The following is an 18,557-nucleotide window of genomic DNA, read 5'->3' as shown; positions in this document are numbered from 1 at the left end:
CAACACTGCACTCTGGCCTGGGCGACAGAGAGAGACTAAGTTTCAAAAAAAAAAAAAAAAAAAAAAGAAATAATTCATATGCATTTCAAAAATAGCAAATGCAGTGTATGGTTTGAGAAGTCAGGTAAATGGTACCTTTGGGGAAGAGGCAGGGGGTTGTGAGTGAGGGGAAACACAAGAGGAACTTCTAGAGTATTGGTAATATTAACTCTTGTTCTCAGTGAACAAGAGAATGGAACAGATGGAATGGGATCATTAGAAGAAAACTATATACAACTTGCCGAAACTGACACAGAAGAAATAAGAAGCCTGAAATGTTCTGGGTGAACACGAGATAATATTATCAACACTCTAGACGTGTTCAATTTGTGATAATTCACTGAGCTACACACATAGGATTTGCAAATGTTTCTGTAACTTTATATTACACTTAAATATACTTTTCTTTTTAGGAGAGAAAACGGATCCCATACAAAGAGTGGGAATTATAACAGCACTAGCCTTCTCAATATTATACTGGACACTAGAAAAAATAGTATAATGTCTTCTAAATTCTAATGGAAAATGATTTTGAACCTAGAATTCTGTAGTCAGACTTTTTTTTTTTTTTTTTTTTTTTTTTTGAGACAGGGTCTCACTCTGTCACCCAGGATGGAGTGCAGTGGTGCAATCTCTGCTTACTGCAACCTCTGCCTCCTAGGCTCAAGCCATTCTCCTGCCTCAGCCTCCTGATCAGCTGGGACTACAGGCTTGCACCACCTCACCCAGCTAATTTTTGTATTTTTTGTAGAGACAAGGTTTTGCCATGTTGTCCAGGCTGGTCTTGAACTCCTGAGCTCAAGTGACCCACCCACTTCGGCCTCCCAAAGTGCTAGAAATACAGGTGTGAGCCATAGCACCTGCCCCCAGAAATTCAATCAAATTGTAGGATAAAATAAATATATTTTCAGTCAGGAGAGCTCACAGAAAAGTTATCTCCCAGGCATCTTTTCTCATAAATCTGGAGAATGTGCTCCAGTAAAAAGAGGGAATGGATAGGAAGATGAAGACATGGGATCTGGGAAACAGAGACTTCAATATAGGAGGAAGGCAAAGGAAGTTTCCAAATGACAGTTGTGCAGCAGGCCCCAGGAACAAGTGCACTTGGGGGCAGGAGGTGGGAAGGTTCTAGGGGGGGCAACTCCGAGAGAAATTCAAACCAAGAGAGCACCTTCCTGTGTGTGACCATTGTGAGATTTCTCAGTTCTGTCACAGTACAATGATACTTTATTTTATTTTATTTTATTTTATTTTATTTTATTTTATTTTTTACTGTTCTAAAGGTACATCAGCAAGAGTATAGTGATAAATCAGGGGTAGGCACATAGAAAAATCAAACAATTAACAAGCCAAAATATGGCAAATACTACATTTAGGATAAGCAAAGAATGATCCTTCTACCCAAAAAATGTGGTAGTGTAATCACTGTTCAATGCAGCTGTGAATAAGAGTTTTATGGCCATAACATAGATAGGGATCACTGATTTAGCCATGCATTGTGATACAGTGGTATTAAATGAAAGAGAAGGGGCTTTTGTATGCTTTTGTGGTGTGAGGGGAGATGCTAGGGGAGGCCATGTAACACAGTATATCCTCATCTTCTACAGTAGGACATCAAAAGAGAACTTAACTGAAAAACCAAGTGTAAACACAGAGAAGTAAAAAACAAAACAATTTAAATTGGGGGACGTGGGGTGGGGAAGGCGCAAGGCAGGCTATTGCTGCTTTCTGTTTTAAAAACTGCAGCACTTTTTTTGTCTTTTTCAATTATTTGTATATAGTATTTTCATAAAGATAAAATTAGACTAAGAAAAAAACTATGGAAATAAAAGAAAATCCCAGGGCACTAAAAAATCACTTTCAGCTTTAAAACTTTAGATAATCACCAGAATCATCTCTTGAACAAGCATAAGCATATGTGTAGCTCACATCAGTAACCATTATTAATTAAATGTTGTTTTAGTCCCAAATTCTCCCCATATGAAGAGCCAAATTATCTATAGGATACATGCAGAATTAATACAGGATACATGCAAAGCCCCCCGCTGGAAGCCAGAACATACAAACCAAATGTTTTCACTTTGTCATGCTAGATTGAGTTTATATTACTGTAACTGACATCTAACTTTTCAGGAACACATATGAAGTAAATTTAATCTGTGGTGGAAACACAGGATTATTCTTTTTATCTTTTAGGAGCTGATACTCTATTAATGGATCTAGTGCCTAAATCAAAAGAACAGAGAGAGTCTGTATAAGCAAAATTACCTGAAGAAAGTCACGAAGAACTGTACCAGGTCCATAAAATTGCTGTGCTGAGAGAAGGCAATCTGTGACAGAAAAACAGGTAGTGTGATTATGCAGGTCATGAAACCACCACGGATTCAGGCTTCTCATTTCAAGAGTTAAGCTGAAAACAGAGTTTACATTTTAAAGAAGTTAAGGAAACTTTTTTCACTTAAGGAAAAGTACCTCACCCCTTTAGTTTACTTGTTTAGCTGCCAGTCCCATAGCAATACGCTGAGGCTTTAGCACAGCCTCCTGCAGCCCCTTCTCAGCTTCACACCAGTTCTGAGGTTCTCTCTGTTTGACCCTGGAGACCCTCGCATGCCTCCATGAAGCCTGGCACTCCCTCCCTGCGCCTCCGCCCACACAAAGCTCTCCTTGTTTGCCTCAGTACCAATTCATGGCTCTGCCTCCAGGTGGGCAGCCCCATTCTGTGCTCTTCATTCGGTCAACATTTATGTACTCAGTGTGTCCTGACTGCAAGATATTGTCCTTTTTACAAAAAATTGTGCCTCACGTTTTGCCACACTGAACATCATCTGACACTACGTCATCAGAACTTAAATAATTTTATTATACAGTTAATAGTCTTCATACCAAGAATATAAAAATGCAACATATTTCATCAACTCTAAAATAACATTGGCTGAAAAAGGCATTATTCTGTGTATAATTTAGGAAAAACATTGTCAATTTAACTATGACATAATGCTTTTTAAGTCACTGACCATAAGATGCATCATGATTTCAGGGATATTAGCCCACGAAAAAATGCATACCTCCAAATTGATTAAATACGAGAATTGTGTCCTTACTATCACCGATAATATACGTGCTACTAGCCAGATGTTGTGGTGCACTGCCTGCTTTTTTTTAGGGAACTCAGCCCTCTTTGGAGAGACAATGGTACTATAAACGAAACAATTACTGACCAAGGTGACAATCCCAGTACAGACAATTCTCATGACAAACACAGGAAGGTAAATGACGAGCATCTGCTTTCCTAGTCCCACCAAACCCCAACCCCTTGCACTGTTTTTAGAGCCAGACTCACAGGGGCCAGAAAATAGACTTCCACTGTTTGCTTTTTTGATGGCCCTATTTTCTTTTTGACATTCCATAAATAAATAAATTCCAACACTATTCAGGCCATAATATATTATGGGGCTTGGAATTTGAAGTTTTTGTGTCCTCCCTCTGGCTACCATTTATAATCAGAAATACAAAGTTACATCAATTTCATACAATAAGCAGAAACCCACTTTCTTTTCTTTTCCTTCATTTATCACAATAACCAGTCCTAGCTCCTTGAGAGAAGGAAAGCTGCGGAATATGAGCCATGGTCCTCACATAAAAGTTTTAAATAAGACTGGAGAATTATATAAACAAGGTCATCTTGGGGAATGAAGAACCCAAGTTATAACACATAAAGAGAGAGAAGGAAACAGATTAGAGTCCACCCCAGCCCTGTCTGGATTTCAATCTTTTAAAACGTTAAGTGTGTCCTCAGTGTTTACACTTAAAGAATCTATGAGATACTTTTACTCCCTGCTAGATGCCAAAAACCACTGGATGCTAAGGGCACTGTCTGAGGACTTATCTGGTGTTCATGTGCCCTGTGCCACACAACACTCCTCAGGGCAGCCCCCGCCTTTACCCACACTGGATGCTAATGGTTATTAGCCTGATTTCTTGCTGAAGCAGGACCACTCCATGTTCATGTCCAAATTATAATCATAAAGAACCTCATATAAAACAGCTTTTGGTATGGCTGGTACCCAAGACTTTAAAGGGATCCTCTTAGTTGAATCTTTATCATCTAAGTCTCCATAGTTACAAGATTGTGTGAGGAGGCAAAGGTCATAACGTGAAAATGTTTATGAAAGCGCTGACCACTTAGAAACATCTAACCCTGCTGAATACCCCGCCCACTGTGGTCAGTCTTTGTTGGTCAATCTTTGACTGATAAGATGACGAACTTATTGTTCAAACTGAACACTTCTGAAAATGAAGGGGAGTGCTGTTAAAAATTACAATAGGTAATTAAAAATTACTCAATGTAAAAAGCATAAACTTGATTAACAAACATAAATTGGGCTGTCCCCACTCACAGACTGTCATACAATGCCAACCAACTGTAAAATCAATCTTGCAAAAGACAAGATTTTAGTGGAAGCGCTGTTGGAGAACTGCTCACACAAAACCATTGGCAAAGGAAGACTTGGCAGATTTAGCCCTTCAGTTATCAACTGAAGAAGGGATAAAGGATGAAGCCATAGGAAGTGTTTCATAATTCTCTAAACGAGATTAAGGGAGGACTTTGGGAAAACTAAGGAGTTTCCTGGCTGTTGCTTTTTACATCCTGCTGTGAAGTCTCAAGTGAAGGACTCCATGATGGAGCTATCAGATTTCTGGGCACCATGGGCACAACTGAAGCCACACCCCCATCTCTTTATCTTGCTCTATTTAATTCATAGCCCGTATCTGTACACTTACTTATGGAAAATAAGATCTGTGAGGATTGAAGACAGAGACTTCCCCTTATCCCACTGACCATATATCTCCAGTGCCTAAAGCAGCCACTGATACATTAATTGGCACTTAATAAACATTTGCTGAATAAATGAATATGTTAATAAGAAAAATAATGATCTGTCTCACAGAACTCAGTAAGATCTGATTTTTTTTTCTTTTATGAACTTGGCTCATGAAGCAGCACCATACCTGCTTCATGATTGTAACTATAAATGTTGTTAACTCTAAAATTAAAGTATTTTCCCATACTTTTTGGTTTCATTTTTAAAGACAATATCCCAATCAAATCTTTCTTTCACAATTTATTATGGAAATGGTGAAATAGATTTGGGGGCCTTTCTGATACTGAAGGTAATGAAAATTTCCTATATAAAAATCTATTTTAATACAAAGAAGAAATTCTTCTTTTATAAATAAAACTCATAATGTCATTCTTCTCTGTTTCCAAACAGTAGACACCATACTCCACACTCCAAGAAACCTAGAATTCACGTCCTATTACTTCCACAACCCAATTCCAACTCCACTTTCATCAATATGTCTAAGGTGTATCTGCCCCATGGGCCTTTTGGATGTGTTCATCAATTCTAAAAACTCTGAACTCGGAAGCTCAGTGAGCCCCAGGGTTTGGGGTAAGATATTATGGACCTGCACTTCCTCAATCACTAATGTTGCGCTTCAGCCAAAAGTGCTTCTGCTCACTCTACTACTGTACTACTGTACCTGACGGCAGACGTCACCAGAGAGCCTCCCTGCCTGTGTGCATGTCCTCCCTGTCCTTTCTGGCTCAGCACATCACTGCCTCCCTTTTTAAGCATCCCCGGCCCCACTGGAAACTCTGGCAGGCTCTCCTCTACGCTCCCTCACCATCGATCTGCTTCCCTCTCAGGGCGTGTGATAATTATGGTCTATATAGGGGTGTCCAATCTTTTGGCTTCCCTAGGCCACACTGGAAGAATTGTCTTTGGCCACACATAAAATACACTAACACTAACACTAACGATAGTGCTGATGAGCTTAAAAAAAATAAAATAAAAAAATCATGTTTTAAGAAAGTTTATGAATTGTGTTGGGCTGCATTCAAAGCCGTCCTGGGCTGCATGTAGCCTGCGGGCCATGGGTTGGACAAACTTGGTCTACCATACACCATGGCTGTGTAAAGACAGACATCCTGAGAAGAGGATTCCTGCATTCTTCTGTCTATGAAGATACCAATTCCTAACTTTTAAATTACTGTTGTAGAAGAATGAATGAAAAGGTAACTTCCTACCTCCCATACAAGAGCAGATACACTTTTGTATTCCAAGAACTAGGCCATGGCTCTCAAACTCTGGATAGCTTACAACAAAGTCAGAATCTCAGGCCCTATCCCTGTCTCTATATCTTTAAGCTCCTCAAGTGATTCTGATGCTAGTCTCCATAGGCCACACTTCAGGAAACTCTGAAGTAAGAAATTATTTAAACATCAGGCTGGATGCAGTGGCTCACGCCTGCAATCCCAGTACTTTGGGAGGCTGAGGTGGGTGGATCACTTGAGGCCAGGAGGTCGAAACCAGCCTGGCCAACATGGCAAAACCCCGTTTCTACTAAAAATACAAAAATTAGCTGGCGTGGTGGTGTGCACCTGTGATCCCAGCTACTTGGGGGGCTGAGGCACAAGAATTGCTCAAACCCAGGAGGTGGAGAGGTTGCAGTAAGCCAAGATCGCACCACTGCACTCCAGCCTGGGTGACAGAGCGAGACTGTCTCAAAACAAAACAAAAAACAAAACTCCTCCTGTGCTCCTTTCCCTGGACAATTTCTTTAGCATTTCAGGAACTGCATTGAAAAAAAAAAAATCCTCGCCTTTAATTGGAAGGTTAAATCCCCATAATTAGTTTGGCTCTTTTGGAGAGTGGGAGGGAGATGGGGAAGGATAAGGGTAGAGGAAGAGAGGACAGTGCTTTGAAACAAAAGGAGAGGCAGGGCCCAAACCTGGAGGCAGGGAAAGGGAGGGAATGGAGGGGAGGTTTCGCATTCTGAAAGTGCCTGGGAATGTAGGGTGTCCTTGTGGCAGGCTAGGGAGGCTCTGGTGCTTAAGTGTCATTCTATGTCCAAGCCTGTGCCACACAAGAGTGAGGATGCTGCCCTCAAGAGTGAGGGGCCAGGGAATCGGGCGCAGCAGTCAGCGACTGAAGATCAGACCAGGGGACCTTCCCCAACCTCTGAGCTCAGTTCAGCCCTGAGGTTTCTGTATGTTCCCGAGGGAAGAGAATGGGTCTCTGCCAAAACAGAGGCTGAGAATGAATTTCAAATTAAGTATGGTGGGTAGAACCTGAGTCCAAGATTACCATAAAAATATGGAAGCATGGCATTTCTTATATTCCACTACCACATAACAAATGCTTTCCATTTAAAAAATGATTGTATTTTTGCATCTACTATGTGCCATCCACAAAGAAGGTACTCAAAAGCTTGAATAAATGGATGAATGAATGAATACTGAATGACTAGGAAAAGTCACTGCTTAATACAGCAGATTTGAAAAGAGAGAAGAAAGGACCTCTCATTGGCCTCTGGCCTCATTCAGGACTTGGGTTCTGGTCAGAAGGATAAAACTGGCATTTCTAAGTCAATACCAGAGTTTCCTTTTCAGAAGGTAAGACACTGTGGTGCAGAACTAATTACACTTTATGTAGCACTCATCTAAGTCTACTGACCATATGCTGTGGAACCATGGACTGCAGAAAGGGCTGCATTATTTCTACCATGGAGATGTCTATCTATCCATTATCATGAGCACACAAGACAGGGAGAGGAAGAGAAAGGACAGCTGGCCACCCTGTGAGGTGAAGTCTTTCCGCTTCAAGGCAGCACCTGTCAGGCTCTGAGAAAAAGCAAGGTATGTATGTACTGGGCAGAATCTCCGCAGGCTCCCACGGCCCCCTGGGACCAGCAGCTCCACCAAGGGTGAGAGCTCAGCCCAGAAGGAGCCCATGTGCTCCTCTATTCTCCTTGAGGCCTCTACTCTCCTTGGCTTTGCAAAGGATGGAAGATTCCGTGAGCCCTGGCTAAGTACATTCTAACCTGGGTCTTGTGCTGTCACCTCCTTGAGTTTGGCTGTGACATAAAACAACTCTTCCTTTTTTCTTAAAAAACGAAACAAAACAGCAACCACCACCAAAGTTCATACATGGAACTCTACGTCAAGACCACAGCTCTGGACCAGATCCATATGACCATCACCTGGCCTCACACACCACGCACCTAATGCTGGTTTGTGCTGGCACAGAAACTGTATACCCAAGCTCTGGTCAGAGCCCCATGGCCAGTTAATGCCATTCAGCCACTCATTCCTGCCATGCAAACGAACACTCACCATCTGTCTGCTCCCAACCTCCCACCTCAATACTGCTCTGTGCTTTCTTTCCCTAATTTTCTCTTAGCAATTCCTTTTCATCATTCTCCAGAATTCCTATTCTATCACACTCATTAACAATTTAGAAATCATTAGAGAACTACATACTTAGCTGAAATATCAAAAGGTACTGAAAGGCTAGTCATGAAAAGCAATGTTCCCTGCTCTTCCTCTGCTCTTCTGAAGGCTTCTCTCCAGGGACCCCCACCTTGAACTAGGTTACTTTTCAGTTCTTCTGGGAGTTGCCTTTTTATCATTAATGTTTTTATTGTTATTTCCTGATCTACCCATTTTAGGCATCACTTTAACCAACTTCTTACTGAAACAGAAGGTGATTTTGGTCATCAGCCCCGTCCCTCCCTCCAGTATATATCACTGCTCTTAGTGCCTCTGTTAGTTCCTGTGCCATTATCCTGAGGGTGACAGTGATGGAAAGATGCCACCACAGACAGGAAGTGGACATAACTCTCTGGGATATGGGGAGACGATGTGCCTGTTACCCACACACAGCTACAAGATCAGAAGACAATGCAGCCATAGCCCACTGAAGGGTGGCTTCCCAGGCCCCACAGGGAGGAGCCCTCAGACCCTGATGCACCTGTGCGTGGGGGTGAAGGCAGGAGGCTTGCTGGGAAGCTCCGTTTTCCATTCTCACCAAGACAGGAGGGCTGGTTTGAGGGAGAGGGAGTTTTGCCCCTGACCCCTGAGTGTTCTAGAGACTGCCCACTGTTAACTGGTAAAACCCCCATACAATGCTGTGTACTTCCTGTAAAGGCGAACAGAACTTCAGCTCCAGGGTGCACTATGCTGCAGGCCCGCCCAGCAGAGGCACGCTCCTGTAGCTGTCTGTAGGAGGCCAAATCATATACTCATACCTGTATTTCTTCTCTACCACCTGTATTATTCTTTTCATTGTGTAATTTTTTTTCTTTTTTTAGTAGGGATGGGGGTCTCACTATATTGCCCAGGCTGGTGTCGAACTCCTGGCTTCAAGTGATCCTTCCGTCTCAGGCTCTCAAAGTGCTGGAATTACAGACATGAGCTACCATGCTCAGCTTCTTTTTCATTTTGGAAAATCTTGAACTTTTTAAAAAGTAGAAAGAGCACTATAATGAACCTCACATGCTCATCATCCTGCTTTAGCAAATTATCAGCTCAAGGCCAACCTTGTTTCATCCACACTACACTTACTTTCCCTATGATCATATTATTTTGAAGCATACCCCAGACCCAATCATTTCCCTCTTAACTATTTCAATACAGACAGGAGCACTGAACTTTCTTCTTTGTAAAATTTGGATGTTTATGTCCTCAGCCCTCCCTTTTCTTCTATCTTCTAACTCTCTGGACAAAATTCTAACCAACAACAATCCAATCTTCTAACTCCACGCTGTGTAGACTGAGATAACAGATTCTTGGTTGCCAACCTCAGCCAGCCCATAGCACTGGTCAGCAATTGTTCTGACAATATCAGAAAAAGGTGTCGGCTCCTTTATAAAAGTTACAAAAGTTGTAAAAAAGAAAAAGTTCTGATACCTACCGTAAAGCCCTTATACTAACAACTATATACTCATCTGGCATACATTTAGGGAGTGTCTCCAACTGATTAGCACATGACACTGAGGACACTGAGGGATAAAATACGATCCTTGCCCTTAAGGAATCTTCGTATAGTGAAAACAGACACTCTGCTGTGCAGGTGCAGAGGAGGAAAGGAAGTTGCTATGGGATTGTGTCATCAGATGGTCCCCTTCCCTGGGTTTCTACACAAGAATTCCACCTGGACTCCCTGGACTCCTGGACCTCCTAAGTCCTCCGAGGACTTAGGCCTGGCTCCTTCCAATCCACACTCCCAACTGCTGCCAGTGGGGTCTTTCTAAACACTGATCGTCGGTGACTTTTCGGCTTAAAACATCTCAACAATTCCCAGTCACATCAGGACTCAAGTTCACAGCCTGCAATCTCCAGTCTCTTCATAATGGCCCTCCCCAGCTCTCCACCTTCTTGCTCATAGCACTGTCACCAGCTCTGCTAAACTCCTGGTAGTTCCTGAAAGGGCTGGTCATTTCCTTTCCCCACCACGAACACCCCCTTTCCCCGCCCCCATGCTCCTTAGGAATCAGCTCTGGTGTGATCTCTCTTAACTTGGACTCAGGTGACACAGGGCACTCCCCTCCCCTCTCATGGCTCCCAGGAATGCATGGGCACACCTCCAACACCGAGCTTCTAACGGAGGTGCCTGCTGTCCACTCACAGCTGCTGCTCTGGGCCAGGAAGTCTGCTGGCTGAATGAATTTTAAGGAAGTCTAGTGGGTTCCTGGCTCTGGAGATCACAGGAGAGAAGTCTGCTAGAGACAAAGATTTACCCGTCCAGCCAAAGGCAATGTTCCCAGATGGTGTGGATGAGATTACCCAGGGAAAAAGAGTCCAGATGAAACCCAAGGGAACAATAGCATTAAAGAGCTGACAAGAGACAACCAAAGCGAAAGCTGAAAAGCAGGGGACTTTCGAGACAAAGGAATAATACATTTTTCTTTTTTTTTTAAATTATACTTTAAGTTTTAGGGTACATGTGCACAACATGCAGGTTTGTTACATATGTATACATATGCCATGTTGGTGTGCTGCACCCATTAACTCGTCATTTAACATTAGGTATATCTCCTAATGCTATCCCTTCCCCTTCCCCCCACCCCACAACAGGCCCTGGTGTGTGATGTTCCCCTTCCTGTGTCCATGCGTCCTCATTGTTCAGTTTGCACCTATGAATGAGAACATGCGGCGTTTAGTTTTTTGTCCTTGCGATAGTTTGCCGAGAATGATGGGGGCAACATGGTAAAACCCTGTCTCTACTAAAATACAAAAAATTAGCTGGGCGTGGTGAAGTGTTCCTGTAGTCCCAGCTACTCGCAAGGCTGAGGCACGAGAATCACTTGAACCCAGGAGGCAGATGTTGCAGCGAGCCAAGATTGCACCACTGTACTCCAGCCTGGGCGACAGAGTGAGACTCTGTCTCCAAAAAAAAAAAAAAGAAAGAAAAGAATTAAACTGTACTTAAAAGCATGTGTCTTTCTTTGTTTCAAACTATATTTAAGGTTCTTGTACAGCCTTGTGGGTTTCATCATAAAGAAAAAATTTTTTTTTTTTTGGAGACAGGAGTCTTGCTCTGTCGCTGAGGCTGCAGTACAGTGGTGCAATCTTGGCTCGCTGCAACATCTGCCTCCTGGCTTCAAGTGATTCTCGTGCCTCAGCCTTGCGAGTAGCTGGGACTACAGGAACACTTCACCACGCCCAGCTAATTTTTTGTATTTTAGTAGAGACAGGGTTTTACCATGTTGCCCAGCCTGGTCTCAAACTCCTGAGCTAAAGCGATCTGCCCGCCTCGGCCTCCCTAAGTGCTAGAATTACAGCACAACCTTATAATTCTTAAAACTCTTAAGATACAGATAATTAACACCAGGAGGTATGGATATGCACTGTTATTATACAATAAATATAAACATTAAAAGTACATCTGACACTATTCATAATAGCCAAAGAGTGAAAACCACCCAAGCATCCATCGATAGAAAAATGGATAAACAAAACGTGGTATATACATATAAGGAAGATTATTCAGCTATGACAAGGAATAAGTACTGAAACATACTAAACACGGGTGAACCTTGAAAACATTATGCTAAGTGAGAGCATATCATGTGACTCAATTTATATAAAATGTCCAGAATAGGCAAATCCATAGAGACAGGAAATACAGACTGGGGGTTGCCAGAAGAGGGAGGAACTGGGGACTGACTGCTAAGGGGCTTCTTCTGGAAGTGATGAAAATATTCTAAAATTGACTGTAGTGACGGGTGGCTGCACAATTCTGTGAATATACTGAAAACCACTGAATTGTGTACTTTAAATGAGCGAACTGTATGGTATGTAAATTATGTCTCAATAAAGCTGTTATAAGAAATAAAGCACATCCAAGTGAACAAAAGTTTCACACATCCCTTGCTCAGTATAGCGATCCTGTTAGCACCCATAAACAGAACTCTAAAATCTAAATGAATGCCCAGTTCTCAATACCAATTCTGTGTTGCCTTTACTTGTGAACACTGGCCTCTTACATAAAACAGTAGATGAAACACCCAGCACGCAGACAACTTCTATATTAGCTCCACATTACAGTAACAACCTCTGTTGCAGAGTCGGGAACGAGCCAGAGCCTCACCACCCCACCTTCCCACCTCACACACTTTCTGTCCAACCATCTTCTATCTTGAATACCTACCCCCCACGCCCCCAAACTATGGACATAGCTGAAGCCGGCTGAGCCCCGGCTTACTGGGGAGAACAACTAGGATAGCTTTCAGAAAGCAGGGGCAGAGGGAAGGGTGCTCACCCACAGGAACAACCAATCAAAAAACAGGCACAACCGGCCCCAACACACCCGCCACCCTCCCAGAAACAGGACTTTTCAGTCTCTGGGTTTTGTTTGTTTTTTAGCTGCATCTACAAAGATTTTTACAGTCAGTTTCAAATTCCCTCAGCCGTTATAGGTTTTGATCTGTTCCTAATTATGGAAAAGAATCCTGGGATTGGTTCAGAGTGAAGGAACTTGAGTTTAGTATTACCATTTTTAAAGCCCCAATGCTTACACAAATTTCCAAGTAGAGAATTAGATTTCCTCAGTTACTTTGCTTTAAAAAAATGAGAATCTCAATTTTTAAAATCTCATTTAAAAAATGAGAATCTCAATTTTAAAAATCTCATTTAAAAAATGAGAATCTCAATTTTTAAAATCTCATTTAAAAAATGAGAATCAAAGGCAAAACGGCTTTGCCTGCATTGAAAGCCATACTGAAATTTAACTGAATGGCCTACACTGCACTATTTAGACATTTCCCTACTGTCTTCCTTAAATAAGTCTCTCCATTTTTACTGAATTTGCACAGTTGCTAAATGTGTGTATTTAAGAGCCATGCTACACACCTAGAAAAGCTAAGTCTCTGGGGAAAAAACAGCAATAAAGAAACATGCAGCCCTTGTTGAGAACATGATGTATTTACCCAGGAAGACACGAGCTCAGCCCTCCACATAGCGCACAGTCAGATACGGTCCCCAAAGCAGAGAGAACCAGTGTCAACCAGGCTCTCATGCGAGGACTGAGAACACATGGTGACACGGGTCTAGTCACAGTGAATAGTGCAGTCATTTGTACCAAACAGCAAGAAGACACGTTTGCAATAGAACTTACCTGCGTTTTCAAGGAAAGCTTGGCAAACTAAATGGTGGGCATGCCATCGTTTATTTTCACAAGTGCTCCTGAATGCAGCATTCATAAGTGGATCTTAATTTAAGTTAGTGATCCAGAAAAGATAAGGAGCACCAGAAAACCAGGAAGAAAATCAACATCTCCTTGATTATGAAACTTAAAATTATTACTTCTTAGAAGTAAGTGTGGGGAAGAGCTCCCTCTAGAATGAAAGCTCTAAAACCACTTCAGTGACTTTCAGAGGGTGGAGCAATAGGGAACTGGGAGGAAAAAAACTCGGCATTGGCAACAAGTATGGCCATCTCCAGCACAAAAGCCTGCTTATAGGCACAGACTGGGAAAAGTGTCAGCAGCATAAGTCAAGATTTTCACTAAGAATCTAAAAAGTATTAATCATTTGTCAGCTATAAGCAACAAAGCACGATGTTCAATTAGATTGAGAATATGGAGAGGTATGTCAGTACAAAAACAATCTCAACTTAAAATGAGTAAATAAATAAATTTTATTTACTAGAACCCTAATCAAGTGTTTACATGAAAATAACCTAACAAATATATATAATCTATATCTTAATAGTGTCAGGAGATGTTGCCAAACTGAAATTATACTGACTGGAACCTAGAGCTCAACCTCTTTCGGATCGGAGAAACTACTGAAACCCCTGCAAGCTCTATTCCAAATGCAGCCTACGGCAGGGAGAATTCTAAGAATGCCCCCAAGATTTCCACCTCTTGATGGGCACGCTCTGTATCTTCCCTACTCCTGTGTGGGTAGGCCTGACCTAATCAGATAAGCTCCTTTAAAACAGGGTCTAGAGATCAGAGTCCTAAGAAGTCAGAGAAATTTGAAGCTTCAGGATATTCAATATGTGCATAGGTATATAAGATCTAAAATTTTCATTTTCAAATGTTATATAAATGCAATCATGCAGTATATAAATTTCTAAGATTTTCTTTTTCAATCAGCAAAATTTGCTTGGGATTTATCAAAGTTGTTGTGTTTCTGTATATCAATAGTTCATTTCTTTTTGTGGCTGGGTATTAGGCCATGGTGTGTATGTAGCATCATTTATTTAAGCATTCATTTGTTGAGGAATATTTGGCTTGTTTCCAGTTTTGGGCTATTATAAATAAAGCTATTAAATATTGCTTTCAAGTGCTATAAACACAGGTGTACAGAGATTTGTGAGAACACTGGTTTTCATTTCTCTAGGATAAATGCCTAGGAATGCAATTGCTGGGTTATATGATAAGTATAACATTAGTTTTCTAAGAAACAAAGTATTTTCCAGAGTGACTGTACCATCTTATATTCCCACCAACAATGTATGAGTGATCCAATCTTTCCCCACTCTCTCCAACATTTGGTGTTATTACTATTTTTAATTTTAGTCATTTTGATAGGTGTGTAGTGTTATCTCATTGTGCTTTCAATTTGCATTTCTCTAATGGTTATTTTATTTTTATTTTGAGAGGCAGTCTCATTCCGTTGCCCAGGCTGGAGTGCAGTAGCACAATCTCAGCTCACTGTAACCTCTGCCTCCCAGGTTCAAGCGATTCTCCTGCCTCAGTATCCTGAGTAGCTGGGACTATAGGCAGGTGCCACCATGCCTGGCTAATTTTTGTATTTTTAGTAGAGACGGGGTTTTGCCATGTTGGCTAGGCTGGTCTTGAACTCCTGACCTCAAGTGGTGATCTGCCTGCCTTGGCCTCCCAAAGTGCTGGGATTTCAGGTGTGAACCACACCTGGCCTCTCTAATGGTTATTGATGCTGATCATCTTTTATGTCATTATTTGCCATATGTATATCCTCTTTGGTTAAATGTCTATTCATGTCTTTTGCCCATTTTCTAACTGAATTGTTCGTTTGTTTACTGTTGAGTTTTGAGAGTTCTTATATTCTAGATTCAAGTGCTTTCCCAGAAATATGGTTTGCAAATATTTTCTCCCAGTCCATAGCTTGCCTTTTCATCTTCATAACAGGGTTTTTCACAGAGCAAAAACTTTTGGTTTTATGTGGTCCAGTTTATCAAGTTTTCCTTTTATGAATCATGTTTTTAGTATCGAGTCTAAAAAGCTTTTGTTTCGTTTTGGGATTCAAAGATTTTCTTCTATATTTTTTTCTAAAAGTTTTATAGTTTTATGTTTTACATTTAGATCTGTGATAAATATTGTGTTAATTCTTATATAAGATGTGAGATTTAGAGATTCCTTTAGTTGCCTATGGTTGTCCAACTGCTCTAGCACTATTCGTTAAAAGGCTATCCTTTCTTCATTGAATTGCCTTTGCAGCGCCTTTGTCAAAAATCAGCTGGGGGCTGGGCGCAACGGCTCATGTCTGTAATCTTAGCACTTTGGGAGACCAAGGCGGGAGGATCACTTGAGCCCAGGAGTTTGAGAGTTTGAGACCAGACTAGGCAACACAGGGAGATCTCATCTCTACCAAAAAAAAAAAAAAAAGAATTAGCCAGGCATGGTGGTATGCACCTGTAGTCCCAGCAACTTGGGAGGCTGAGGCAGGAGGATCACTTGAGCCAGGGAGGTTGAGGCTGCAATGTGCTGTGACTGCACCACTGCACTTTGGCCTGGGCGACAAAGTGAGACCCTGTCTCAAAAAAAAAAAAAAATTCAGCTGGAACTAGCGTGGCAGTGTGCACCTGTAATCCCAGTTATTCAGGAGGCTGAGGTGAGAGGGTTACTTGAGCCCAGGAGTCAAGACCAGCCTGGACATCATAGTAAGACCCTGTCTCAAAAAAACACCACAACCAAAATCAAATCCTAATCAGTTGGACATATTTATGTGGTTCTATTTCTGGGATCTATCTATAGATCAGCCTATCCCATTGATCTGTGTGTCTACCCCTCTACCTGAAACAATGTCTTGATTACTGTACCTAAATAGTAAGCCTTAACATTGGGTAGGTTGATTCTTCCCATTTTATTCTTCTTTTTCTAAATTGTTATAGCTATTCTAGAACTTTTGCCCTTTCATATAAATTTCAGAATAAGCTTGTCTATATCTACAAAAACATCTTGCTGTGATTTTTCAAGACTTTTTTTATTGTAGTAAGATATAACATAAAATCACTTTAACCATTTTTAAGTGTACAAATCAGTGGCAATAATTACATTCACAATTTTGTGCAACCAATATCACTACCTACTTCCAAAGCTTTTTCATCACCCCAAAGGGAAACTCTTTAATAACCATGAAGCAGTAATTCCCTATTTCCCGCTCCCCCTAGCTGCTGGTAACCTCCAATCCACTTTCTGTTTCTAAGAATCTGTGTACTCTAGATATTTCATGTTAAGTGGAATCATTCAATATTTGTCCTCTTGCAACTAGCTTATTTCACTTAGCATGTTTTCAAGGTTCACTTGTGTTGTCGCATGTATCAGAATTTCATTCCTTTTAAATGTTGAATAACATTTTATTTTATACACACACACACACACACACACACACACACATACATACTACATTTTGTTTATCCATTCATCCGCTGATAGATATTTGGGTTGTTTCCACATTTTGGTTACTGTGAATAATGCTATCAACATTGGAATACAACAAAGGGTTTCATGAACACAGATGCTGCGAGGATTAGAGGACAGCATCAACAAGTTATCAACATATTTGACCAGAGCAACTAGGCAAAAGAAAGAAATAAAGGGCATCCAAACTGAAAGGAGGAAGTCAAAGTGTCCCTATTTGCAGTTGATATAATCTTATATACAGAAAACCCTAAAAGCTCCACCAAACTAAGAACTGACAAACTCAGTAAAGTTGCAGGATACAAAATCAACACACAAAAATCAGAATCATTTCTACATAGGAGCAACGAACTAGCAAAAGAAGAAATCAAGAAAGCAATCCCATTCTCGATAGATTTTTTAAAAACTTCCAAAAACAACCGTAGGAATAAATCTAACCAAGGAGGTGAAAGCCCTCTTTACAAGGAAAACTATAAAACACTGATGTAAGAAATTGAAGAGGTCACAAAAAAATTGAAAGAGACACCACATTTGTGGACTGAAATAATTAATATTGTGAAAAAAACCATACTACCAAAAGCTACCTACAGATTCAATGTAATCTCTACACCAATGACATTCTTCACCGAAATAGAAAAAACAACCCTAAAATTTGTATGGAACCACAGAAGACCTCAAATAGCCAAAGCATTTCTTTTTTTTTTTTTTCTTTTTTTTTTTGAGACAGAGTCTCGCTTTGTTTGCCCAGGGTAGAATGTAGTGGCGTAATCTTGGCTCACTGCAGCCTCCTCCTCCCGGGTTCAAGAGATTCTCCTGCCCCAGCCTCCCAAGTAGCTGGGATTACAGGCACCCACCACTGCACATGGCTAATTTTTGTATTTTTATTAGAGACAGGGTTTTGCCATGTTGGCCAGGCTGGTCTCGAACTCCTGACCTCAGGTGATCCACCAGCCTCGGCCTCCCAAAGTGCTGGGATTATAGGCATGAGCTGCTGTACTCAGCCAACCAAAGCATTTCTGAGCAAAAAGAACAAAACTGGAGGCATCATATCACCTTACTTCAAAATATGCTACAAAGCTATAGTACCCACAACAGCATGATACCAGCATAAAAACAGATACACAGACCAGTGGAACAAAATAAAGAACTCAGAAATAAATCCACACATTCACGGCCAACTGGTTTTCAATAATGGAGTCAAGAATATTCAGTGGGGGGAAAGGACAGGTTCTTCAATAAATGGTGCTGGGAAAACTGGATATCCATGTGCAGAAAAATAACACTAGGCCCCTCTCTCTCACCACATACAAAAATCAAATTTAAATGGATTAAAGGCTTAAGTATAAGACCTAAAACCATAAAACTACTAGAAGAAAATATTGGGAAAATCCTTCAGGACATTGGTCTGGGCAAAGATGTTTTGTGTAAGATGTCGAAATCACAGGCAACAAAAGCAAAAATCGACAAATGGGATTATATCAAGCCAAAAAGCTCTACAAAGCAAAGGAAACAAGAGAGTGAAGAGGCAGCTTATAGAATGAG

General features: G+C 41.1%; 1 protein-coding gene across 5 annotated transcripts in view; it reads right to left on the bottom strand.

Moving 5' to 3' along the window:
- Positions 1–18,557, bottom strand: part of ATRN (attractin) — a 176,590-nt gene that overhangs the window by 24,233 nt on the left and 133,800 nt on the right. For 4 of the 5 annotated variants that reach the window (XM_003316779.6, XM_016937358.3, XM_009436735.5 and 1 more), the window contains one exon: positions 2,308–2,369. In XM_003316779.6, coding sequence (XP_003316827.2) covers positions 2,308–2,369 — 62 coding nt within the window. The other variant, XM_009436737.5, reaches the window with a different exon arrangement.

The sequence above is a fragment of the Pan troglodytes genome, chromosome 21, assembly GCF_028858775.2.
Source record: "Pan troglodytes isolate AG18354 chromosome 21, NHGRI_mPanTro3-v2.0_pri, whole genome shotgun sequence".
Taxonomy (NCBI): Eukaryota; Metazoa; Chordata; class Mammalia; order Primates; family Hominidae; genus Pan; species Pan troglodytes.
Note: the sequence above shows the minus strand (reverse complement) of the source record. Positions and strands in the feature narration are given on the sequence as shown.